Source organism: Habropoda laboriosa, unplaced genomic scaffold (assembly GCF_001263275.1).
Source record: "Habropoda laboriosa isolate 0110345459 unplaced genomic scaffold, ASM126327v1 scaffold151, whole genome shotgun sequence".
Lineage (NCBI taxonomy): Eukaryota > Metazoa > Arthropoda > Insecta > Hymenoptera > Apidae > Habropoda > Habropoda laboriosa.
In genome coordinates, this window is record NW_017100286.1 from 123,540 (window position 1) to 136,579 (window position 13,040).

The 13,040-nt window shown below is 42.3% G+C and overlaps 1 protein-coding gene across 1 annotated transcript in view; it reads left to right on the forward strand.

The window, feature by feature from the left end:
- The first annotated feature begins 2,365 nt into the window (after window positions 1-2,365).
- The window catches only part of LOC108573700 (WD repeat-containing protein 47), an 82,920-nt gene continuing 72,245 nt past the window's right edge, over window positions 2,366-13,040 (forward strand). The window contains 1 exon segment of the mRNA XM_017936178.1: window positions 2,366-2,430. Within this exon segment, the coding sequence (XP_017791667.1) occupies window positions 2,366-2,430 (65 nt within the window).

Genomic DNA, 13,040 nt, shown 5'->3' on the forward strand with positions numbered 1-13,040 from the left:
GCAGTCGTATCGTAGAAAGATATCTATTGAAGTCAATGTGCAGGCAGTATATTACAGATCGTAGAAATATCGGTCGATACAAAATTCATCGCACAATTGAACGTATTACTGCAATCAATTTGGGATTACAGCAGTATATTGTTATTGAATAATGAATATTGGTATCGAAGTTAAATTACAATCGTAATAATATCGATCCATACATAATTTACTCGGTAATTGAACGTATTACTGTAATTAATTTGGGGATTTCTGATTATAGCAATGTATTGTAATATACACTACCGGCCAAAAGTTTAGAATCACCTGTTAATTTACATGAATCTTGAATTTGCTATTAATTCTTTATAAACCAATAGCACTTGACCTCACTTCGATTAATTTGAATGACAAAAAGTTCGTGAAAAAATTCTTTTTTCTGGAAATTTTTGAATAACTTACAATGCACAGTGATTACAAACATTTGGCCGGTAGTGTATGCCAGGGATTTTGAGTGGATTAAAAGACTGGAATACTTCAAAAATTTCTTTATTTAAAGCAGAATGTCCTACTTTATCCAGCTTCTAGTCTAAATACTATTATTTTTGACTGACAGTCTCAGAGACCTCCACTTTTAATTCTATCGTTGAATGAAAAATCTCGCGTTTATCTCAACTTGATATTTTATTTTCTTTTAATTATTCCTTAGCCGTGTATTATTATTTATAACGCTGTGACTTACTATTTTTGCCATAATAGAAAGGCTAGCGCAATATGGAAAATGAAACGTTAAAGGGTTAATATTAGCAATCTGCAAATGTTGGAAGATTTAATTTCAATTTCTGAAAAAAAGACAAACTATCACTTCTTACAAATTTTTCAACCCTTCCTTCTCAGTGTCCCAGTGGTCAGCCTAATAATTAATCCCTCCCAAGAAGGAGCCCAAAAGAATTCCATAAAATCTCCAATACGAACCCTGAAATCGCAACACTTCGAAAATACATTGTCCTATAAATACCAAGGCTGGTCCCAATGGACCACAAATTTCCCCAACCTTTTCCTCGTTCTGCCATCTCGAACCGGTACCGCGGGTGATAATCAGCTTGCTTCACGAGTCTCGATCGTGACCCGAACACCGAGCAAGAGACAAGATCAAGGCAAGGAAACGGCGGCGATTCCCGGTGAAACTCGTCGGGCATTCGCGCGGGGTGAACGTAAAATTCGTGTGGAGGAGCGGTGGCGAGCGTGTGCGCGGACAGCTACATAGTAGAGAGAGAGAGAGAGAGAGAGAAAGCCTCGGATTCGCTCACGCGTGTACACAGGTGCGTGGTAGCCAAGGTGAATGCGCCTTGAACGTCGCCGAGCACCTTCAGTCGTATCTTCTTCTTCTTCCCATCAACAACTGCAGCAGACCACGGTGTGCATCGCCGGCACGACGTGCTCGCGTGCCGCGTTTCCAACGAACGGCCGCACGTTTCACGGATCCCCCAGTTTCTCGTCCGGGCAAAACACTCCGCAACTCGCCGGAACCTACTCGAGTAGCGATCTAGTTCGAAGGTGGACTCGAAGAGGAGAGAAAGGAGCGAACAGGAGTCGGAGCGAACCGTCAACTTCATGCTTGGAACATTGTCTGTATTTTAGAGGAATCGTGGCTTTTTCTCGGACCAAATGCCAGTCTAGCGTGACTCGTGGAATCTTCGAACCAGAGAGACTGAGGAGAAGGAAGAGAATTTTTAAGGGACAAAGAAGGAAGAGGTTTACTTCGGTTGCCTGTTACAGTCGAGTATGTAGAGAATCGTTGGATCGAATTGAAACAACAGTGCGTCTCGAGTGGTTGTGCGAGGTAGTTTGGTGTTTCTCCTTCGTGAACTCCCGAGTATATCTTCGGTCGTTAGAAGTTTCCTGGCGCCCGAAGAGGTAGTAGCAGCCAGGCTCCGTAACTGACCTAGGGTCGCGAGCCTTGATGAATATTGAGTGACGAGTTGATTCGTAGACACGCTCGCGGACGTCGACTCCTTCACTCGGGTTTACGTACGTACCTGCCGCTACGTCGTTAATTAACGTCGTTAGCCCTTTGCCTTAGGACTACTCCGCACACGAACTTCCGCGTAAACGTGCCTGGGGAATGTGATTCATAGCACTTGCTGATATATCATAGAGAGAGAGTTTAGCATCTGACGAATCGAGAGAATTGAAAAGTGGACAGGTACTGTTTGAATCTTCGTTCTTTGCAGAGGTGATTTTTTCGGGTTTTTCATCGGTTTCAATGGGATTCGACGTTTTTGCGAGTGATAGTGGTTGCTGTTTAGTGTAACGGTCAGAACGAACAGGATTTTGCGGGTAAAAACACTTGGTGAACAGCGAGATATGGGAGAGGAGCTTTACCATGGTCGTCGTGGCTTCGTCGACGATTACTGTAATTGAGGATTTTTCGAAAGACACCTTAGGAAGGTACTTATCTATTTAAAATTCATTTTAACCCTCGATTTATTATCATTTTTCATTACTCTTTCAAGTATCCTGTAAAATGTGAACTGTAAACTGTAAAGTTGATTTTACTGTTGCTATGGTTGCTAAAACGAACTTTTCGAGATGTTACGCGGAAATGTCTAATACTGTTAGGAACATCACCGTAGCTGTTTAGGTGTAATCGTTAGCATTATCGTAGAACCGTAACACACGGATGTTTTCAGTTAAGGGTTAAAGTCTTGCTCGAGTTACGCGAAATTACGCTAATGTACCCCTCCACGAGGTGTACCGAGTGTTCTAACGGGCATGACGATCAGAATGAACGCATAAAAAGCCGCACTTAACTCATGCTGCTCGGCTGGACGGTGCACCGCAAGAAATGACATTATTTCACGGTATTGTTACGGTATTAGCTCGTGAACAATTTTTTTCTCAAACGAATCGAACGCGATGGAAAAACGGAGTTTGATCAGGCATGCGCTTCTGTTTGAGAAATTTGGAATCGAAAAGAGTGTGAGAATTTCAAACGAAGTTCGGCACTTAAGAGGTGAAGAACTTTGGAATACCAACGAGGAACATTATCCAGCTGAGATAATTTTGATTAAATTTCGCGGAAGTTTCTGAATACAAATTTTGTAATCAGTATTTCACAGAGGAAATTGGAATAAGTCGGAAAATAGTAAATCCATTGAAAAAGGATCAGTTTTATCAAAAATTGATAAAAGTACCTATTTGTGAGTTTCATTTTCTAAGAAGAAATAGTCTATGAATCTGTAAAAATTCTTTTCACGTCAAACTACTCTATAAAAAATTGCATAATTTTCATATTTACCGTGCTTTTCTATCTCCACTCATTTTCAACCTCGAAAAGGTTCATTTCCTCCCCCGAAGACACTACTAATTTCGAATATTTTCAGTCTCGTTTAACTCTGCCCAAAGTTTCACGAAAATCGAGCAAATTCTCCTCCCATCGTCCGCAATATGGATTCCAACTAATTAAGAAAATTATCCAGTCGTTCGATATAACCAGAACCGAGAGCAAGTGATTCCGAAAAGAATGTTTCATGCGGCACGAAGCAGAATTTTCATCGTCGAAATTCACGGAACGACAGGAAGCATCATGGACGAGTGTTTTTTAGGTCGGTGAAATTCACAACGGGTCGTTTCTCCATAGCGGATAAGCCACCGTGTCGTGTTCCCTGGTACCAACGATCGAAAGTATATTCGATCCCGTCGTTTAGTCACGATCTCACCTGAAATCGCGTAGACGAAGGTCGGCCACGAACTTGGCCTCGTTCCTCCTCGACTATAGCCGTCGTCGTCGAAATTGTTCCTTCGTTCTTTAGCAAGCGTGTGCATGCCTACCTTCCTCGTTTACCGGTCTGTCGCTCAACCAAAACACGCTCTCGAGTCTATAGCCAGGCGATAGATCGATCGATCCAACTTTCCAACAGCCTATCTATTTCTTTAATTGCTCCTGGCTTCCTTCGAAGTGGTTGGGTAATGGTGTGCGGGTACGAAAGAGTAAACCGATCGATACTTCTTCTGTCGTGCTCGATTATGTTCCACGGAAGTTCGTCGCTTCGGACGAATCATTTGTCAGTGTGACTCTGGCCGTTAGATATGCGGACATTTTTCTGTGTTCGTTATCTGGACGATTTTTATCGAGGTACCGGTTGTTCGACAGACCGAGAGAGAGAGAGAGAGAGAGGAAATTTCACGCGAAGTCGAGACGACGATGAATCATTGATAAAACGTGGACCTACTTGGCGATTACGCGCACCAGAATTCCGTCTTAGAGTGTGCCGGTCGTGTTGCGTGATTTCTCGGTTGCCTGTGCTTTGACATCATAATTTCGTGAGTATCGCTATCGTTTATCGACACTTTGAATGCCGGGCCAATTATACGTAACTTGTCCACGAAAAGAATTTTTTATTCTAATACGGCGCATCTCAGTATGCATAAATAATACGTCAACCGTTAGAAATAGGAGTATTTAAATATGCTGTGTGATGCATTAGATGAAAATTTTACGAATGCTACCGTTTATTCGAGTTAAATGCTTTTACAAATTTTGGCTACGCCGGTCAGCGATGAAGCTTTCAAGGCATTCAACGTGTTAAGGAAACGTAGAAATACAGAGTGGAGCTAAGTAAGCCTCGTTCGACGGCGTTGTAGAGTTAATTATTGATAGAGAGTATGATTTCTCTGGGGTTCGGAGTAACTTAGGCACGAAGACTGAAGTTTTAGACACTTCTTGATCGCGAGATGCCTTAGCCGAGTAGTTCTAACAGTTTGACACGGAACTTCTAATAAGCTGCTCTCGCAGCTTCCTAGTTTGCACTCTCGAGAAAATTTCAGACAGAGAGGAAAGCTGTCTGAATTGTTCCAGCAATTTTATCGGGAAGATTAAAGACGAGGCTTGATTCGTAATGAGCTCAATTGGTTGTCATTCGTGTGCAACGTCAGATGTTCGGCATTTAACGAGATACGAAAGGAAGGAAAGGAACAAATAAGGAGAAGTACATGTCAGCTTACTGTGGCTAGCTCGGAATCAGGTTGTCTCGGGCGCAACGTCGTCCATTAAAGTTCTCCGCGGCATCCGCTACAGAAACAATTTTCCCCCTTTGCTCGTCTGGCTTCCATCCGTTTCCGCGATTTCCAAACCGGAGGGAACGCGACTTATTGCGCGCGGAGTTCGTCGTTCGTCGTGGAAAAATGTCGAAGATTGGAAGGTATCGCGATGATGCGACGGAGAGGGAGAGGAAAAGCACACGGTCAATTAATGGTAGCACACAGTCCGGAACGAACGTTGCTCAACGAAGCGTTGCTGTTCGCGGATGCATCCGCGTAACACTGAACGTTCGTGCTCTTCTTTTGGTCAGTCCCCTCGTGGTGAATCGAGGATTAAATTGGATCTTGTGGCAATTTTTTAAAATGTTCTCGTTACGATCAGTTCCTGAAAACCATCAATATGTAATGTAACTTTGGTAAAAAGTAATTTTATTAAAGTTAATGATAATTAGATGTGTGTGACAATATTAGTGTTGCTGGTTAAAATCTGGATTAAAAATCGATCGGTTAATACTCGTTTTCAGTAGTTTAAATCGGTATTAATGAAACACCCTCGTTTTTAAAATTTGTTAGTCTCTTCCTAGTCGTTTCAGCCACTCAAAATGATTAACTTCACTTTTTGATATATAGTAAATTCTCCACAAGTGTCAGACCGCAAGGAAGCTAAACCTGACACTTGTAGAGTCAGGGACTACGTTTTCGAGCCTCGCGCCCGCCTTTGTAGTTTGCCGAACGTAGACAAGGACAGCGAATAAAACCATCTATACTGACACTTGCAGAATCCAAACTGACTGACACTTGTAGAGAATTTACTGTACTTCCAACTTTAGTATCAAAGCGCATGCTTAATTTTTCACGAATGAAAGAAATTTAATAAATTTGATTTTATGGAGCTAGTCACTTCGGCTTCTGAGTCGCTCATTTATTCGAAACATAGTACTTTACACGAATAGCAACGTTACTTTTGGAAAAATTACCACACGTAAAAAAATAGAAGTAGGAATAAAACGAAAATTTTCAAAGTTGATCATTTATTGCTGGATCCGCGATAGTTTGCTTAGAGAAAAGAACGTTTCATTGTTTGTACCAGTTAATTCCAGTAATTAGTGTAAACTTCGAGCCTCTTCATTCCTGTGTTTTGTTCACGTTCGAATCAATACCGAAAGTCCTTTCATCTCTCCACCTAGCTTCCATTGTTAACACGTCCGATCAGATTTCTCCTATTGATTCTTCGCCATGGTGAACGTACACAAAGCACGAGGAGTGGTACACAGCCTCTTCTCGCCTGGTTGATTAATATTACCAGCCGAATTTTGCCATAGTTCGAAAAAAATGAACGACACGGTAGATTTCTTTCATCCAGAAAAGTTTCTCCGGGTAATAATTCACTTGCTTCATCGCTGGTTATCCTCGTGCGCGTTCGACCGTCTCTCCCTTATTTCAAACCATCGACGAGACGACCATCAACCGAGAGGAAAGTCGAACGTTTCCATGGCTAAATGGCCAATTTCATCAGGAGAAGTCCCTCCTCTCTGTTTATTAATCGGCAATTAGTCTCACTTTCACCGTGAAACTGGTCGAAACTGTCGTCGACAGCTGCAACGCTAATTACTCCCGTCGATGCGACGATAATTGAACATCCTCGAGAATACCATAATGGCGCGTTCGCTCTAAAAGAGGTCAGAGCTACAGTCCGCTTCACGAACGTTGCTTTCGAGCTTTAGGCTGTTCTTCGAACCGCAACATTCCGCGAAGGTTAGGCCTTGGACGTACATCGATATGTTTCCTAGGCGGAAGCCCGAGCATAAGAGTTCAACGTGTAGGTGAAGGTCAAGGAAAAGGTGAGAGAGACCGGTACACCATGTGAGAAACGTCCCATGCTTTACACTCTACCCGGCTCGCCGAGTTCTCATGAAGCTTTACATGGTAGTTCCATTGAACTTGGATGTTGAAAGGTAGCGTAAGATTCCGCCGCGTTTATCGCGACGTTGATGGCGCGATGAAAGTCAAACGCGAATTACGGCGGCGGCTAATAGTTTCGTCGAGGTGTAGACACTCGGGATTGGGCGTTCGTGGGGTTGAAAGGTGAAAACGTTCGGGGGTAGTGAAACCGACGAGAGAGGGGAAATTTGCTGCGTTAAACTGTAGTCGAGTTCGCGCTAACTTTTGTTATCCAGGATTTGCCGAAGCAATTAACTCGAAAAATTTCGCAAACTGAAAGCGTTTCGGGATTACCATAAGCGGTGAACTGTGCGTTGCATACGAAATTTCGTCGAGTGGGTAGGGTAAAACAGCCACTTACGACGAGATCTGCGTTATTTATTCATAGTGGAAACGGTAGATTTCTAGGAGATGCGTCAGGTTTAGAATCTGTCGGACGTATAAACGTGAAATTTGCACAAGTATCGCGGACAATTATCAAAAAGTCTAGTACTTTACGTTCGTTCCAGATTCACCAAAATGTCGGCGACCTGTGCTCGCGAGTTATTTAAGTTGCTAACCGTTACCATCGCGTAGAAAGTGGCTGCAACGCGTTTCCGAGCTGGTTCGTTGCTCAGACTTCGGGATTGTCTTCGTTAGCGGCAACCTCTCGAGTTCGTTCTCGACTATTATTACATTTCGCGGTATCTGCTTGCTCGCGTTTAATTGCTTTTTCCTCCAAGCGTGAACGACACCCGCGGGCGCGAGGAATGAAGGGGGAAAAAAAGGAAAAAGGATTTGAAATGCGTGACGAAACGAAAGTCGGCGATAGTAAATCTTTCGGGCGTTCTGCGGTCATGAATGGCGAGCATGAATAAAACATGCTCGTCACTCAGGAACAAAAGGGACGAGGGGGTGGGAGGAGAGGGACGATTCGAGAGGAAGTCGATACGTTTTCGGGGCACGTATTTTATACTCGAAAGTAATCTGATTTTCTAGACCAACCGTCGAACTTCTTGGCACACTCTCTTACTTCTCCTCTCTCTATCCCGTTCTTGTCTTCATTTATACGAGATTAGCCTTCTCTCCCCTCTACACCCGACTTTTCTCAGTTTCGAAAGTGTGACTGTAGTACAATCACACTTTCTTCTCGTTTTTAGTCGACTCTCAGATGTTCTCTGATACGTGTTCACATATGTATACAGGGTGTCTCAGTTGTAACGAACATCTGAATTATTTGTGCGCTTATTAGAAGCGAGAAAAAATGGCTGAGTTCGGTTTGTATGGTTTGAAATTTGGTTTCAGAGTATGAGGTCTAATCTTTGTGGCTTTAAAAAAGGAAAGACAAAATTTCGATAACCTTGGAATGTTTTTTTTGCATATCAATGACATTGATAGAAGATGATCTATGACACTGTGATCTTGAACAATAAGAAACAAAATGTCGACGACCTTGAGGATGACGTTGGGTGAATTTTTTTTTATCACCATGTATACGTCCTTAACCCTTTAACAACTAATCTTCCAGAAAGTGCAATTTTGTGTAATTATTTTCTTTCGCTCTTCATACTGCGCTGTCTTTTCTGTTCTATTACAAAAATCTACGCCACAGTACCATAAATAAATGTATCGAGGATCTTTAGTTAGCGAATTGACTCAATCGACTGCAGAGAAAAGAAAAACGTTTATTGATAGAAATGAAATACAAAAAAAAAACGGAGGCGAAAACCCGAGTGGAAAACAGTTACTCAGTTCGGGGTTGTCGCACGACTACTTAAATTGGGAAAAACATTTGTTATATACTCGGCATCGCCCCACGGTCAGCAGAGAAGCTCGCAGTAGGAAAAGTAAAAGTTCAAAGTATAATCTATTCTCAATAAAATGGCAAAATTATTTCTATACTTCTAGGAAATAATTAAAAAAATAAATAAAATTGATCATTTTTGGTACAGCGAATTGAGAAAAATGTGAGCGTACATTGTCGTGTACTCTTAGATATTCGTTATACTCATTACAACTGATACACCCTGTACGTGATTGAGAGGCTGTTTCGGTAAAATAACAGGCTGCCGTAAACCCGTGATACGAGGAGAAACCTCGTAATTCTTCGCGTAATGAGGTACGTCAGGTGTTAAACGAAATTCGGAGTAATATCGATCGTAAATCCCCTTTGACAAGTTATACTCATTTTTATCTCAACGTTGTTACATTCGAACATCCTACAATTCTTTTTCACCGTGCCGTATTCTCCATTCGCGACCATAATTCTCCCCAGTGACAGTATAATTTCGCAGCGGCGGAATTTCGACGTTTCCTCGGTAGACGGCATTTATATCGAGTGAGCCAGCAATATCCGCGACGCGTTTTCGTGCCGCAAGAATGTAAGGTTACACGCGGGACGACGCAGGATGATTGCTGGCCGTGCGTTTAATCCTCTTTCCGAGCGGAAACTTGCGGGGCTGCGCGCGAATCAGCATACGAACGTCGTTGAGTAACACCTCGAACCGTGTAATTCCATTGTCCATTGTAAACGGAGAAATTGCCTCCGCCTAATGTCAACAATTCGCCTTTCCTTCGATTCGATCAACCCTTCGAAACTGTCTTTCTCCCTCGCTTCTGATAAAAATCCAAATTACTCCAGTTGCCAACTGAAATTCCCCCCCAAAAAACTGAACCGTGAGTCGAGTTTACAGGAGAAACGTGAATAAACGTCTCGCGACTGTGCAAAGTGTGTTTTACATAAAATGGAAGTATCATGTGTCTGTCGATTTCTCCTAATTCGTTAATTAATCCGTTTAAACGATCTCACGCTTGTTAATACAACTTAATTACACGCTGAACTTCTCGCTTACACCGGTTTGTATCGCGTTTCCTATTCAACGGAGATCGAACCGTGAAAATCGCGGGTACGATGAGCAATTATCCGACTGGTCGTAACTACGATACAAATGATCGCGGAAAAAGAACGGAAGGGTGATGCGCTCGCTCCGCTATATATGCTAATCGAGGTGTTAGCGAACAGTGCGTGTCGAGTACTTCCGGCGGATAAGTGGCCGCCGTGGTCGGCTAGACAGAGAAGCGGTGAAAAATCTAGAGAGGGTTGGTCGTTTAATTCGATCGCCTTTTCTTCGAGGGCGCGCACGATTCTCTTCTTCGTTAACCCTTTCTGTTGCCTGGACAATAGGATTGAGACGTGAGCTTATACTCTATTGCGAAACAATGCAACGAGGGAAAAGGTTTCCGTTCGAGGATGATCCGCTTCTCTCCTAACGTTTCCACACCGATGTGTATACAGTGTCCGTGTTACGTTACGGGAATATTATTTGAGCACAAAGTGGACAGAGGCGCCGCACGTGCTGCGGGAGGAAAAGCGGAAAATGTATATAATTGTTGAACGTTGAAAATTTAATAGAAGTTCCGGAAGAGTTAGAGGGTAACAGGTGTTGCGTGCTGAATTATTCAGCTTACGCTCGAAACCTTTCAGTCCTAATCAGAACGTGTGCTTTAGTCTTGTTATTTTTCGATTTTTTTTTTTTTTTTCAAAGATCGCGAGATCTGCACGGTTCGGTTTAGACAGTAAAGTATAATTGTGGTGTAATGTACCTGGAAAGTATAAATGTCTGGATTATTCGTCTGGTGCTAATTGTTGTTACACGTTACAGCGTGAATTATTCACGAAGGAATATTTTGAAATTTTTTTTCTTAATTCGTATTTCATCGTTTCTTTTAGTTTTCTTTCCTTTTTAGGAGTGTACGCGAAGTGATACGGAATCTTGTACATTTGTATTAGATTCACCTGCAATTTTCATCCCGATATGAATTTTATCTTTCGTCAAATTATTCGCCATCGTTAATTATACTTTTTTTTTCTCTGCTTCCTCGTCCAACGTGGATCCGTACTCGAAGAATTCTCCAGTGACGTAATCGAGACATTTTTTATCCGCCACCCACGTTCACGTACACCCAGCCAGACTCTCTGGAGATCGATTCTCTCTTGTACCATCTTCCATATAGTCCACCCCTGCCACGTTGCTTGTGCTGTGTGTATAAAACTGAACCTGAGAATATATCACCGCTCTCTTCGTTATTCGCAAAGAAGAATCGTGATCTCGCGATGACTAACACGTTGCTAATCTTTGTAATCATCTTAAAATCACGTTCGCTCGATAACTTTCGTTAATTTATCGTAAAAGGGTTAAACATTCACGTTCACCACGTAATCCTCAATAATCAAATTAAATCGAATAAAAATCACCGACATGAAAGTGTTAAAAATTCACATTTGCTATTAATTTAATTAAATCGAATAAAAATGGTGGATGTGAAAGGGTTAAAAATTCACGTTTACTACATAATCCTCAATAATCGAATTAAATCGAATGAAAATCATGGATACGAAAGGGTTAAGAAATTTGTCACAATTTAAAGAAAAACAGAAACAACCCTGACGAGAACACTGGTGAAAGATAGATAGAGTATTCGAATTTTCGTTGGAAAGCATTGAGTCGTGGTGCTCGAATGGTGTCCACAGAGCGTTTCATCGTTCAACACCATTACGATTCAGCAGTTTCGAGTTTCCAGATAGCATTCATCTTTCTCTAGGCATTCAGACGCGTGCGACGGTCTGCGTGTGCAGACGCGCGTTTCGGAGCAACGAGCGCCGTCGCAGAGGGAACTGGACGCCGGGCGTCTAGTCAGTGTATCGTGCGACGTCGTTCGTACGGTTCAGCCACGTGCTTCCGGTTCCGTGCTTCCGTTCGCAACTGTGTGTGATGCGTGTTCCAGTGAGTGGTTCGCCCTCCTTACGTGTTACGTGAATGTCCACTGCGTGCAAACAGACGATCAAGAGGAAGTAAATACCTCATTTCTTTGCCAATTTCGGATAGTAGACGGTCCCTTCGGCATCTGTTTGCCTGATGTAGACGTGACATAAGTATTGGGACGCTTACTCAATGTGAAGCACGCTGAATTCTACCGAAATCTACTTATTGAATTTGAAGCAAGCCTCTTCGTCCTTCCAAATTTAATATAAATTTACACCGACACTCAAAAGTCACCAAAAAATTATTAAGGCCCCAATAAAAAATTGTTCAGCAAGCTTCTTTGCCCTTCCAAGTTTGTTATAAAATTATTCGACACCCAAAAGTCACTAAAAAGCTCTTCAGCAAGCCTCTTCGTCCTTCCAAGTTGAATATAAAATTATTCGACCTCCCCAAAGTCACTAAAAAATTATTAAAAATGATTCGCCACATATAACAACATATAACGCCAACTTTGGCGAGGAAACGTGATTTAGCTCACATAATGGGTGTTCCAATACTTACAAACGACGATGTATTCGATCGAAATTCCAATTGCCATTAGATCACGCGATTCCCTACCGGAATATCAAATATATAAATCACAGATATGATACCGACGGAAAATTCTACCCTATAATTTACTCGGAACAGAAAAGTATTCCTCAATTTTATCATCGCGATACTCCATACGAATCGTTCGTTAATAAAATAATAAATCACTTAAGATATCTACGATCATGAGAAATTGCTGGTTACAGAAACGGTACCTCGAACGACCAATCTACTCGCGTTTATTCTCGTTAAATTACAAATCGTTGCGTACATACACGAGACTTCCGTAGGCGAGACTATAAAGTATCACGAGGCCTCCTATTCCTCTCCCGTAGACCAACGACGACTTAAGCTTAATTTGTTTTAATGAACACCGGTTTGCGAAACACCGCGTGAATTGTTCTACTCCACATAACAAGTGTTATGTGTTGGACTCGTTTCCCGGAAGGTTCGCTGGATTTTTATATATGGAAACGTTACGCCATATCCATCCTTCGATGTTTCATTTGCTCTCATTTTCTCGATCTTCTCCACCTCCTCTATCCAGCAATCGTATTTCATCGTTACAAGACTCTTATGCGTGTGATACGCACGACGAACCGCGAAATCTGCTTTCCTCTCGTCCGATCCGCTTACATAATTGCGTCCTTTGCTACGATCAGTTCGTACACAACCGCGACAAACTGTTTTCGACGCGTATTATCGGCCGTATTGGTAAACGATTCAGCCGTGAAACGACGGGAA